This window comes from Cololabis saira, chromosome 8 (assembly GCF_033807715.1).
Source record: "Cololabis saira isolate AMF1-May2022 chromosome 8, fColSai1.1, whole genome shotgun sequence".
In the NCBI taxonomy this organism is placed as follows: domain Eukaryota; kingdom Metazoa; phylum Chordata; class Actinopteri; order Beloniformes; family Belonidae; genus Cololabis; species Cololabis saira.
This window is the reverse complement of record NC_084594.1, coordinates 41,047,920-41,062,511: the sequence shown is the minus strand read 5'-3', so window position 1 is coordinate 41,062,511 and position 14,592 is coordinate 41,047,920. Positions and strand designations below refer to the sequence as shown.

General features: G+C 38.4%; 1 protein-coding gene across 2 annotated transcripts in view; it reads left to right on the top strand.

Annotated features, from left to right (window-relative positions):
- The window catches only part of LOC133449562 (copine-9-like), a 177,359-nt gene that overhangs the window by 43,047 nt on the left and 119,720 nt on the right, over positions 1-14,592 (top strand). For both annotated transcript variants that reach the window (XM_061728726.1, XM_061728727.1), the window contains exons 2-3: positions 4,494-4,534; positions 13,388-13,434. In XM_061728726.1, coding sequence (XP_061584710.1) covers positions 4,494-4,534; positions 13,388-13,434 — 88 coding nt within the window. The remainder of the gene's footprint in view (positions 1-4,493; positions 4,535-13,387; positions 13,435-14,592) is intronic.

Below are 14,592 nucleotides of genomic sequence, written 5' to 3'. Positions count from 1 at the left end.
CTTCTTTTAACCTCATCTGCCGTTCTTTTTGTCTTACCAACTGCATTTATTCTATCGCAGATTTTCTCCCATATGGCGTTTCTTTTGGTAATGTTTAAATTTCTTTGCTGTAATTCATGAATGTTTTTATTTGCCTCTTCCACTAATAACTCTCTAACTCCAACTCGTCAAATGTCATTTTGCGCTTGCGACTATCCTGCTTTCCATCCAGACTCTCCATGGCGCAAACCGTAAGACACGCAACACCTCATTTAAATACTGAGGATTGCACCTGTTATCAATTGCGCGAGCATTCTTAGTTGATCACCCGCAAAACACACAACAACAGCACGTGCAAACTTTTTCAGTGCACACGCAATTTAGTACTCTTTATTTAGGATCTTAGTAAATCAGGCCCTATATGTATTGAGCTGACTTGGTTAAATGGTTAAGAGGCTGTGATTTGATAAACTGACCATCCAAATGTGCAGCAGGCTGCAGAACCTTCTCTCTCTGTCACGCTCTTTTCACAAACTAAACTTTGGCATCAGGCGATAAACACAGAGCCGTCAGACTGAAGGTGGAAATGCAGCTGCTATCAGCCATGCAAATGTCTGTTTAACACGGAGCGCTGCAGTGGGACCGGGTGTCAAAAACCATGAAACATTCTGGTGATGCAACATCTGACAAGTATCTCCTGCTGTGTATTTTGGGCTTGTGATGGTTGAATATCAGACAGTTTTTGTCCGTGACTGCAGGAAGAACGCAGGGACTGAACGATTTTCTTCCTAATGGCTTAAAATGTTTTCTTTTCACAGATGATCAGTGTTTCTGAGAGTATCAGAGATGCACGTGACAGTTATGTTGTTTTACTTTACAACAGAAGCATCAGAAGGACTTAATTTTACTCTCTTTCTCGTATTCAAGTCCCTTTCGGTCATTATGGATTATGGTCCTGCACAAATACGATCTGTAAACACACACAGCAGATATGATACACAAAAAAGTCATCTCTTTGGTCTGGCTTTTATGTGGCATCAAATTTTATATATTTTATTTATTCTGTTTAACATTTTTTAGAGGTATTTGTTTTATGTATTTATCTATTTCTTGTAATGTTTTTATTATTGTTATATTTTATTGTTGTGGACTGATTATTTTTAGCCTTAATTCTTGAACTTTTATCATTTTGATTAACTATATTGTATGTCAGTGTGCATTGGTCTCACAGTTTTTATTTTATTCTTATTTTTATTATGCTTATTTTTATTATACTTTGTATTTCATGTACTTGGATGGAAGGTGCTATATAAATAAAATTTGATTGATTGATGATTAACTTCATTTGATTTGCTTTTATTTATATATATATATATATATATATATATATATATATATATATATATATATATATATATATATATATATGTATATATATATATATATATGTGTGTGTGTGTGTGTGTGTGTGTGTGTGTATGTGTGTAGGTATGTATGTATCAATTTTTGCTACTTCCCCCAAAGGAAGTTGCGCAGTAAAGATGAAAAGTTTTTATTTTGTCCCTTTTTTATGCCAACATGTTATAAATTGTGTAACATTACGGGGTTGAAGTGTCGTCAGCAGGATTTTGACAGCGTGATCTGTTTTTGTCGAAGTGTGGGTGAGTAGGACCAGGAACAATGTGATTTATAAATCCTGCTGCTAGGCAGGATGCGAAACCAACCTTAAAACTAACCATGACAAAATCCAAACTACATGACTGGAAACGTGAACAGTGCAGATTCGCTGGGAGCAACGGAAAGACAAGACAAGATACACACAAGATATACACAGAGGCCTTGACAAGGCACAGATGGGGAAGTCAAGACAAAACTAAAACACAAAGACATGGGTTTTCAAAATAAAACAGGAACATGAATACATAAACGGTGACAGTTTTCGGATTCCTTCATTCGTTCGCTCATTGAGCCCAAGAACATCTGTGAGATGTTCATGTGAAATGCAGCACCTTTAGTGGTCCATGTTTACGATTATATTTTTCAAGCACCAAAGATGACATAAACACTCTCTGAGCACACATATACCTACACACTTTCATTTATTGCTATTAAATATGGTACTGGGTGCTCTACTTTTCCCATCCAGTAGGATAATGATGCCGACCAAATACTGTACAGCCTATGGAGGTTTCACATCTGGGAAGAGAGAAGTGCATCATACGATGACTGTTCCCATCCTGGCCTCCCAATCCCAGCAAAAAAGGCTGTTAGTCAAGGTTAAATAATTCATTATCTTCAGCAGATAACCACAGCAGACTCTCCAACTTCAAGGTGGACCAAAGCAAAAATAACACAGAAATAATGATGTGTCCTAAACACAGTATACAGACGTGTACAAAAGTCTTAGGCACCCACAGTCTTGACGTTTTATCAAGGTTTAAATGGCATCCATATTCATTTTCCAGTGTCCTAGAATGGATCTCAGATTAATGTCACTACAGGGACAATGTCCTAAAAAGATTTAAATATGCTCTTCTTTATGGGGAAGTTACAGTAAAATACAGATTTTAGGCTCCACAGTCGTTTCATTTGTGTGATTTTATTTTTTGCATAAATTATCTTGCATTTGACAGACTTGCAAGGACTGAAATGAAATAGCTGCTGAAAATAGATCAAATTAGTAAAAAGAGCCCATAATTGGCCAAATGATTAATTTGTCAACAGATGAATTGGTCTACTTTTATTAATAACGCTGTATTTTTCTGCTTGTATCTTAATGAAGTGTTTGAAGATGCAGTAGGTGAACCCACAGGGTGATGGGTCTATAAGGTAACTGGCCGTTTGCACACCTGGAGTCCAAGTAATGACATTACTTCACTGATTGAGAGGAGTCAGATTGATAAAATGGATATTTCAGAACCGTTAGGCTCATCCTAAGGTGTCTGGCAGGTTGTGCCTGCCGTCTCTTCATCTCTGAACTTCTCACAGAGCTGCAGGAGCTGCCGACTGGTTGTTGCCCCATATGAAACTGTACTTATCTAAATCTGCCCAGCTCTTATGTCTTTTACTATCTTCAAAGGAGTGTGAGGGAGAAGCCAGCCAGGGCTTTTCTCTGATGATAACTGGTAGAATCACCTCTGAGATTCAGCCGACCCACTCCCAAAGAGCTCGTCCCTGCAGGCGGCAGCGTCTCTGCCAAAGGCCGTTGTCCCTTGGGAACGGTCTTACTCTCGCTCCTTGATGGCAGAGATGATGATCAGTAATGTCATGACTGTTTCCCCCCTCCCAGTCATTTAAATGTATTAATCACTCACAGTTTACTTCGGTACACTTCCTTGACTCAGTGGGGACTCCAGTTTCCTGTGCTCTGCTTTCACAAGTTGCTGTCTTCCTGATGGACGGCTTTGGTCATTTGTAGGGATGCCCCGATACCATTTTTTTCACACCGAGTCTGAGTACGAGTATTTTAATTTGTGTACTTGCCGATACCGAGTACCGATACAATACTTCTACCACAAAAATAACTAGGCTAAAAATGCAATGAAAAATGCAATGAATTGGAAGACAGGTTTTATTTGGAACATATAAATTCAATAAAAATAAATAAAATGAGTAGAATAACTATTTTAAACAAAAAATATTCTTTCTGTGTAAATAAAAAGTATCCACGCTGGCACTGTCTTCACATTTAAGAAAATATCAAACATATAACATATCAATGAAAAATCTAATCGCAGCTCGAGTGCGGGGTCAGAGCCTCCGTTATTTTAACTTGTCTCTTGCCGTTGTCTGTCGCTTTTGCAGAAGCTGAGCTAATGTTGCTGTTATGGTCTTGCAGTAGCATTAGCAAACTCAGTATACTCAGCTTTATGATGCGTCTTGAGATGTTTTATCAAGTTGCTGGTATTAAACAACGTATTCTCCTTTCCTCCTCTTGACACCTTAGCAGCAGTAGCTTCAGTCTGCTTTGCTTTTGTCCTTGCCCTTATTTTGAAATATGTCCACACTGCTGACGTCCCACTGCATTAATTGTTGCTATCTTGCCTGAAATGGCGCTGCCAGTCTCACTCATGTATCACTCTCTTCTCATCACCGTCATTTGCGTCAGTAACTCTGTCTTCAACGACTGTTACCTTTTACTCTACCCTCTGGTTACAACACGCCAAACGCTGCCTCGTTTCAGACTTAACACACGTCAAAGATTGCTGTAAAACATACAGGGGGGTCTACTAGGATGACCTGAGCTTCTTTACCGATAGACCACCTTAATTAGTGGCTTCTGGCCACAGAGGGTATTACTTTGTTCCTAAATGTTTAATGTGTATCTGGAAGACATGAAAAAGGATAATTGTTTATGTGCTATCAGCTTAAGCACAGTGCTTTGTCCATTATCGAGGCTTAAATTAAGATCATATCACATTTATGTGAAACTAATGCAAAAGTCTCCTTTTCTTTCTGTTGGATTAAATATGACGGTGTTCAATCTCTCATAGTCTTTTTTTCTCTCCTCGCAGAAACCTGCTAGACATGGACACCTTCTCAAAGTCTGATCCAGGTAATTTCTTCCCACCATCACATTCTTTAACTTTAAACAGATGTTGCATAATAATCTCTGCACTGCACTGATACAAATATTGAGCTTGAACTTTATTTACCAAAATAAAGTTTACTTTATTTACCAAAATTAATTTCACTTTACTTGCAAAAGAAATTTTGTACATACTAAAACTTTAACAGACAAACTAAAAACTTTATACAAAGACTAGTCCTTGATCTACATAAAAATCTCATGCGAAAAAGTTGCCTTAATTTTTTTAAAGTAGATCAAGCAAGATATTTTTTACTGTGGTGTTCTACTTAAACAAATAAAGCATGTTTCATCTAAACGTTGGTCAATCTGCCCAATAGATTAAAATTGTTAAAGGAAAGGTAAATACAACAAGATCATTGCTTGTTGTTTGTGTGTAAATGAAAAGATCACCTGGGATTACATAAATACTGCTTGTTAAGGAAAACATGCACAATGTCTTGTTTTTTGAACAAATGCAGATTAAGTTCAAAAACTAGATGTATTCATGTAAAGCAACAAACCTAATTTTTAATTATTAACATCACAGATTTAAATATGTTATATTTTCATGCACTTAGATTTGTTTTTTTCAGTGTGGTATCAGCTTTTTTATGAAAACACAAACCCGTGCAGAGAGTTTGACACGGTAACGAAAACTAGTCATTGTTTATTGTTTATTTGTAAGGATCCCCATTAGCTGTGCCCTTAAACACAGCTAGTCCTACTGGGGTCCACATTAAAAACAATACATTTAAAACAACAAGACATAAAGAAAGAAAACGAAATAACACGACAAACCTACCGTACTGTACATGTATGTAAATCATTATCTTAAAACAAAAAAAACATACATGAAACATTCCAATATACAGTAAAACATCATCTAGGCCATGAAAATCAGATCAAAAATACACCTTACCCTGTCCAGTATGTATATGTATCTGTATAAGTGTGTGTGCGTGTGTGGTATCCTGTACATATGATATTCCAAGGTGTTTCTTAATTTGCTTTTTGAATATTGATTTCATTGATCTATATTCTATTGTATGCTTCAGAAAATTAGTGTTTGGCTTAGGAAGTGAAAACCGGCCCTTTGTTGCCTGTCTAGTGGCGTATGGATATGACTCTAGATTGTGTCTTAACTGATTGTACTGATATAATGGAGTTTGGGATTGTAAAACCTTCCATATTGAAAAAAGAAGTGCAGCATTCATTCTGTCAAGGCCTGCTGCTTGTTCTGAACCAGCTGGAGTTTATTTAAATCTTTTTTAGTAGCATTCGCTCATTTTATTTGGCAGTAGTGAAGATGTGAGAGAACAATATGGTTTCGTACTATTTTAGTCAACTCTGATATTAGATGTTTTCTGCATCGCCTTACCACTGCCAATGCCTCACCCATTCTTTTTACAACAGTGTTTTGACCAGGAAAGCTTATTGTCCAGAAAGATGCCTAGGAGTTTAGTTTCCTTCACTTGCTGGATTGGTGTTTTATTCATAAATAGATTTAGTTCTGGCTCTCAGCTGCGAGAATGGTTTGAATCAAATATAATACATTTCGTTTTCTTTGTATTAAGTATCAATTTGTTTTGAAAGACCCATTTCCCGATTCTATTGAAATGCTGCTGCTCAAGGATCAGCTAGTAAAAACTGATGAGTTTGTCTCCCAGCCTGAGAGACAGTGAGTGATTACTAGCTGCATGTGGTCTGATATAAGCTTTTCTTGCAGCAGTAAATGTGTGTATTTACAGGACTGTCTCAGAAAATTTGAATATTGTGATAAAGTTCTTTATTTTCTGTAATGCAATTAAAAAAACAAAAATGTCATATATTCTGGATTCATTACAAATCAACTGAAATATTGCAAGCCTTTCATTATTTTAATATGGCTGATTATGGTTTACAGTTTAAGATTAAGATTCCCCGAATATTCTAATTTTTTGAGATAGGATATTTTAGTTTTCTTAAGATGTAAGCCATGATCAGCAATATTGAAATTAAAAATGGGCTCTGACTCAACTTTAGCCATGGGTCTTGTCACTATTTCACTACTTCAAAAGTTTCAGATCTGGGTATAAAAATCTTGTAGCAGCAGGTTGTAAAAACGATGCTGTCAGGTTGAGGGTTCCTGTATGACGGATCCTGCAGGTGAGTCTTTACCTGCACGAAGGTGGTGAACCATTGAGGGGAATGATTGTGTCAGGAGTCCTGAGCATCAAATATGTCGTACCCTCTGAGAGAGAGGGGGCAGTTAGGTCTTTCATCTGCACGTTTAAAAGCTGTAGAGACCCAGGCGGCCTCCACGAAAGGACAGGGTCTACAGGACTGTTTCAGAAAATTAGAATATTGTGATTTTCTGTAATGCTGTTATAAAAACAAAAATGTCATACATTCTGGATTCATTACAAATCAATTGAAATATTGCAAGCCTTTTATTATTTTATATTGCTGATCATGGCTTACAGCTTAAGAAAACTCAAATATCCAAAATATCTCAAAAAATTTGAATATTCTGGGAATCTTAATCTTAAACTATAAGCCATAATCAGCAATATTAAAATAATAAAAGGCTTGCAATATTTCAGTTGATTTGTAATGAATCCAGAATGTATGACATTTTTGTTTTTTTAATTGCATTACAGAAAATAAAGAACTTTATCACAATATTCTAATTTTCTGAGACAGTCCTGTACATATTCTGATAATGTCACACAGGATTTACTGACTGAAACAGGATCCATCCCTGTGAATGCAGAGTTGGTCTGTTTTTGAAAAAATAAACAAATACATTTATTACATGAGGAACTGATAACTGCTGGACTGGAAATCAACATACATTCAATCACATCCATCACGTTCATCTGGGAATTATCATTTCAATTTTTATGCAAATTTATTTTTATTATTGGCAGCCTTATTTTCATGTTCTGTATTCGTCAGCTTTATTCAGGCTTTCTTTCTTTGTGCCTGGATTTTCTAATGGACCCTCCTGTTTAATTTCGTCACACCACATTTAAGTCACTGAATGCCACTCTACTGTACAAGTTTTTTTTATTTTGCTTTTAAATGCCACTACAATGTAAAAAAAAAAATCAAGATGTGATCAAAGTGTAGACTTTCAGCCTTCATTTTAGAGGTTCCACAAAATGATGGCATTTACCATCATTTTAAGTACATCCATTTTCCAGGGGATGAAAAGTGAAGAAGTATTTGGAGAAAGTGGCAGCTTGTAAACATATAATCTTTTATACTTTGATGAAAATGCTTTGAAGTTGATGATTGCCTGAAGTCTGGAGCTCACTGCCATCACCAAATTCACCAAGGTTTGCTCCCTGGAGATGTTTTTCCAGAACTCCACTTCTGTTGCTGCTTGTTTGTATTCTTTTCTGCCTTTAATTATATTATTTAATTATATCTTCAGCAACTGAAAAATTCAGTTAAATTCAACTCGGTTAGTCATTGAGCAACCGCAGCTTTCGGCTCCACACCAGTAACGGCCAAAGCAGCAGGTTGAGAAAGCTTAGGAATGGCGTCCCGCAGGGCTCAGCGCTGGCAACGATCTACGATCTACCCGTAGCAACATCACGGAAGTACGGCTACGCTGATGACCTGGCCATCTTGCTCAGCAAGCCTTCCTGGGAAGCAGTGGAGGGCGGGCTATCTGAGGACATGAACATTCTGTCCTCATACCTGAAGAACTGGCGCCTCAAGCTCAGTGTTGAGAAGACAGTGGCAACAATGTTCCATCTCTACAACAAGGAAGCAACCCGTGAAATTAACATCATGGTCGAAGGTTCCCGGCTGCAGTCCCAGTCCTCCCCGACATACCTTGGGGTGAAGCTGGACAGAACACTATCATTTAAACAACACCTAGATGGCGTCAAGGCAAAAACCCCCGCCCATGCCGCGCTGATACGACGCCTAGCTGGTACTACCTGGGGAGCCACCACCAAGACACTGCGCATCTCCACCGAGGCTCTGGTGTTCTCTCTCTGGTGTTCTCTGCCGCTGAGTACTGTGCCCCAGTCTGTAGCCCTCATGTCAAGAACGTGGACCCTGCCATTAACACCGCCCTACGGACTGTCTCCGGATGCCTACGAGCCACTCCAACAAACCAACTACCTGTCCTCGCTGGAATTGCTCCTGCCAAAGTCAGACGAGACGCAGTTACGATGGCCCTCGCTCGGAAGGCACAGACGAGTGAATTCCACCTCCTCCACAAGGCCGTCACGGAGGCACCACAGCGCAGGCATCTCAAGTCCCGGCGCCTCTTTGCCACACAGGCCCAGGAACTGTTCCAAACAACACCGGCTGATACCTCCAAGGCTTCCTGGGTGAAGCCAAGATGGAGGGACCAGTGGAAGGCAGCAGAACCATCCAGGCTGCACCAGTTCATTGAGGATCCCACAGATGTCCCTGGTCAGCAGTGGACAGCAGTGGACAACCCTCAACTGCCTGAGGACAGGTGTGGGACGTTTCGGTGCAGCAATGCACAAGTGGGGTCTCTCAGACAGTGCCCACTGCGTATGTGGGGCCCCCGAATGGTGATTGTGGCTTAACAGACTTAGACAATGACACGCTGGTCTGGCTTGCTGCAACGGAACTGAAGGTCTAAGGACATACGACAGAAGAATCTCAGTTAGTTTATCTTGCTTCAATTTAATTCAGTTTAGTTTAGTTGAATTCAATTTGGTTCAGTTCAATTCAATAACACTTTATCAATCCCTGAGATTAGATGTTGTAGTAACTAAGTTTCTTCGGTCATCGTAGAGGTTCACAGCGGTGGGCAGGATTTAATTTTTTATTTAATGAAGCATCTTTCTTCACACAAACGATGAGGCACAAATGAGGCTCCAAAGCAGGGGCCCTATTTTATTTTCAAATATCAGTATGTACATTTTTTTCTTAAAGTCATTGACTCCGATGCTGCTAGCCATCAGATGACCACAGATGAACCACATTCTTCAGACTTCAAATTTGCAACATCTTGCTGCAAATACTGAAATACCCAAGATTCCTCAAGCAATACAGCCTGCTTGATCCCTTCTTGTGGACAGAATCAGTCTCTAGTCCAGTCTGTCGTCTAGGCCCTAGACTCTAGGGGATCACTGAAACGCTCCACCAGTTCTCTATTCAGTCTCTGATTCACCACTGAAACACCTCACAACTGCAGAGTAATCAGAGTATTTCTACAGGTGACAGGACTCCGACTTGTACTGGAAGTCTGAGGTGTCCAACGTGAAGAGGAGGGGTGAGAGTACAGTCCCCTGTGGTGCTCCCCTGTGATGGTGTACAGATAAAAAAATATATAAAAAAATGCTCTAGATACTTCTTGACCTAAATTAATTTCAGTGTAGTCCCTTGTCCAATCTTGTTTACCAATACAGTTTTATTTCATATTTTAATATTTGGCAATGTTAGTTTATTTGTAATGCAGCCCAAAAATCTATTTTATATTACTTAAGTTTATCGTTCAACAATATCCTTTTATAATGTTAGACTTTTAATAACCTTGCAGTTAATTTATCTGGTTCCTCGTTAAAAATCCCCATTCATCAAATAGTCATGTGGCTGTTCACTATTTTCAGTCCCTCGTACTCCTCCTTTTTTATTTTATATGTTTACTATTTACAATTTTTACATTTTTTGTCCGTAACCCTCTTTATGCTACATTCAGTTGCAAGAAGGTTTCAGAAATAGACTCTGATTGATGTGAATGAATGAGAAACATATTTTAATGCAGGTTAAAGGCGCTGTGTAAGTGTGGAGCGTTTCCATTCGTAGTGGAGTCAGTTATCCAACCGTTGCTAAACACTCTCACCCTCCTGCCTCTTTCTCTGGTTTGGTATTTATTAATTTAGCTTGACCCTATTTCTTCATCCTCCATCTTTCCTTTTCCTTTCCTTTGAAGTGGAGAGCAGGGAGAATTGGGATGTACTGGTCGCAGTATCGGCTCAGTCGGTGTGGTCAACTTTCCTCCTCCCTTAGCGAAGCAGGAACACCGTTCTTTCTGCACGCCGCCTGCCATCACTCTGATGTGGTGGAGGAGAGGAGAAAAGAGACGAGAAGGATAATAGAGAGGAGTAGGGAGGAGGGGTGCAAGAGGAGTAAAGTAAGGGAGGACGAGACAGAGGGGAATTAACAATAAAAGGAGGAAATGGAATGGAAAGAGAAGAGAAAGATATGGGGCTAAATGTGAGAAGGGAGGACGGGTGGATGTCTGAATGAAATGGAGGAAAAATAGGAGGTGAAAGGATAAAGGGATTTTAAGAGGCTGTGAAAGAAGGAAACATGCATGTATCTAATCCTTGAGAAGCCACTAGCATAGGAAGAAAGGAAGAGGAGGGGGAACAGGAGGATGAGAAGAGAGGACAACGTTGACAACGAGGAGAAAAATTGGTGAAGTGGAGAGAAGAACATGGAAGAGAAAAGTATAATTGGACAAGGAGGGATAAAGAGGAGAGATCAAGAAATGAAGATAGAAGGAAAAGAAATGGAGGAAAGCGGAGAGGATAGAAGAGAAGTACGAAGGAAGGGAGGAGAGGGTTCGTGAAGAGAGTCACTTTATCTCAGAACTCTGTCCCCGTCCCGTGACCGGAGGATCCACAGGAGCAAATGAAAAAAGGGAGCTTTAATGTGGAAGATGCGCTGAATTCTTGCAACTCCCTCCAAAAAAATCCCCCGTGAAAGCAGAGAGCGGAGCAGCTTTTGATGGGAGTAGTGTTGCTGCTTTTAAACCTGCGGAGGCAGAAGGACATCCTGAGTGTTTCAGCAGAAACTCACACACCAATGGTGTCATGTTGGTGTGGAAGTGGAAGCAAAATATCCCCAAACCAGAACACGCCAGAACGATAAGCAGTCACTGGAATTTTATTTATTTGCAGACAATATAAACCCATATATCTATATATCTATATATCTATATATATATATATATATATATATATATATATATATATATATATGTGTGTCCATACTTTTGTAGTCAGCTAAAATACCTTTTTGCATTTTAGATGTAATATTACAAAAGAGCGGTGGATTAGTAAAGTTTTTACCACTTGGTAACGTTACCATTCCTTCTCACATTTCATGGACGTTCTCTCACTGAGGATGAACTATGAATTACTTTTCCAGAGTTTTGGGGAATTGTGCTGGAGCTCTATGTAGTGCAGAAATTGATGTATTTTGACAGATGAAATGATGCTCTTGAGAAGAAATATGAATATATATGGTTGATTTTGGCTGCAAGAAAATAAAAGTGCAGAAATCATTTGTCAACGTGTTGCGTAAACTGAGGGAAACTGTATTTACATGTCAGAGTGATTAACACGATGGAGCTACGCCAGTTAAACCAGGACATGGTGCTGCAAAAATGTATTGAAGAGCTAGGTAGTAACGATGTTGTAAACAAAAGGTACATAAAGAGAATAAAGGGAAATAAAATAATAATTAAAAAATGCTTTCCTGATGAATCTATATATATATATATATATATATATATATATATATATATATATATATATATATATATATATATATATATATATATATATATATCTCGAGGTCAATCTGCATTATTGAACAGTTAACCCTTTTTCTCATCTACATGCAAAGCATCATGGGAATAAGAAGGCATTTCTTTAAACATGCAAAATTTGGGGGTTTTAGTCTTAATTGTGTGCCTAAAGTACAATTTCTTGTTAAAGCAGTCGCTTTATATATCATTTATTTCCAGGCTGGAGTTGGAACAGATCTTTGTGAGCTTTGCATCATTTGATCAATACATCATGGAGCACTTTGAAGGAAAAACATTTTGTACTCGTGCAAGAACAAGCAAGTACTAAGACAAAAAATAAGAAAAAAAAACAGAAAAACTATTTTATGCAACAGAATTTTCGTTGCAGAAGCATTTATTCTCAACAGATCAACGTTTTGCTGAACCCCTTTTTTAGCAGCCACTGCAACATCTCAGGGATGTGGCACATATACTCCCTCACATTTACGGACGCTCCTCCAGGCAGAACTGCTCCTTCTCCTTCAGACTGGAGCTCCAGCTGCTGTACAGGCACTTTCAGTCAAAACATGTTTTCTCAATTAAGGTCACATTTGAATGTGAGCCATTTTAACAGTTCACACACCGCTGCGGAGGTACAGTATGTTTGGGCCATAGTTTGGATGACTGAGAAAGGTGTTTCTTTTGTATTTCTTGAATTCCAATAACAATATCGTCAAAAGGTCTCTTATTTCTTTTGGTGCATAATTTAGAAAAAAGAGATTTTGTAGGTTGCCTTGATTAAAAAGTGTCAGAGAAAATATCAAAAAGAGAACTGAACTGTGGCATAAAAGCACGCGGTGGATTAATATACAATAACAGGATTTTACAATGAACAGGTTTGCACGTTAATCTGATGTGATTTGATCTGTTTCAGAATCAGATGAGCCAAATAAATACATTTTCTTCTTTACAATGTGTAGTGTAGAGTAAGGGCTCACTTTCTTCAGAGATGCATCAACATGTGTTCACAGCCGTTGTTCATCATCTATGAAAATAAAATACTGGAAAATGTTTTGTTGCAACTTTATAAATATTCATGTTTCGTTTTTGTGCACATTTATACTGGATTTGAGTAGATGTGTATATTATCTTACTGTAAGTCATATGACTGCTGCAAAATAAGTGCTTTATCGTGTTCTATCGTGTTTTATCAAGCACTGTTTCACCTTTTCTTGCTTCTTCCTTGTTGACCTGTATTTGAATTGTGATTAAGGACTTTTGTTTGTCTTGTTGAAATGTGTTAAAGTAACTCTAAACCTTGTGTTTGTTTGCTTTTTTCCCCCCAGTGGTAGTATTGTACATTCAAGGCCTGGGCACTAAGGAGTGGAGAGAGGTGAGTGAGATGCTTTTACATTATTAGTTTAGATACTAATGCGAGGCTGTCACTGTCGTATTGATGCACCGTTGGTTGGTTGACAAATATAAAACAGTATCTGCTGCCAGGTCACCATGTCATTTCTATATTCTATATCTCTTCATTCAATAAAGACATGGCTCAGAGGCTGAATCTCTAATTTATTTAGCAAAAACAATCAAAAGCTTGTTTTTAAGACATTCAAGGCCTGTTTAAAATATACATTAAATTCCATAGTAGGTCCCCTTTACATTTGCAGAATATTTAAACATTTTGAGAAGTCCCAATGTCAAACCCTAAATGAAGGAACATCTAGTCTTGAAAGTTTTGAAACTGTTTGTATTAAGAAATCACAGATCAGTGCAGTTAGAAGACGTATATATTTGCCCCCTTAAAGGGTGCAAACACCACAAAATCATCCTTCACTCTTTCCTTGTCCAGGGTGCGTTTATTTATATTTAAAGATGCTTTAGCTTCAGTAACTTTACCCACTGAACAATGAGCAAAAAGGTCAGAACTAAACAGAAAAACCAGACGTGGAGCAGCACAATGTTGCACAACAGCCACGATTATCGTTTTATTGTGAAATTAATGTTGGAAAAAATATAATCTTCTCTGTGAAGACTGAAAGTCAAATATAGTCATTAATAACATTGAAAACCATTTGAGACCCTTTGGGAGGTCAGCGCTGGAACAATGTGGTGGGTATAATCATGTAGAATCTACTGTATGTCTCACTCTCTTACTCTCTGACTTGTTCAAATTCCCACTTTGTGCCATCAAAGAAAATCAGTCACCTCAGTGGGGATCCACACACTAGCACACATATCTCAGCAAGGTCCAATCAGCCTCAAACGGAGAGGATGCTTTCAGCGGAGCTGCATGCATTTATACGCTCACACTCAGAGGAAAGCAGAGTGGTGGTCGATGAAACCACAGAGCAGAAGGGATCAATTTGCAAGGAAACCACTTGGAGAGATGTTTGTAATCATGGCTACTGTTGCTGAGTGACACGTAGGCATGATCCTGACGAAAGCACGGCAACTGTAGAACACGTTTAAAGGATGGATAAAGAGTAAAGCTGTACGGTGAGAGAAATAGATAAGAAGATAAAAAATCCCACAGAAGTTTTAGAAT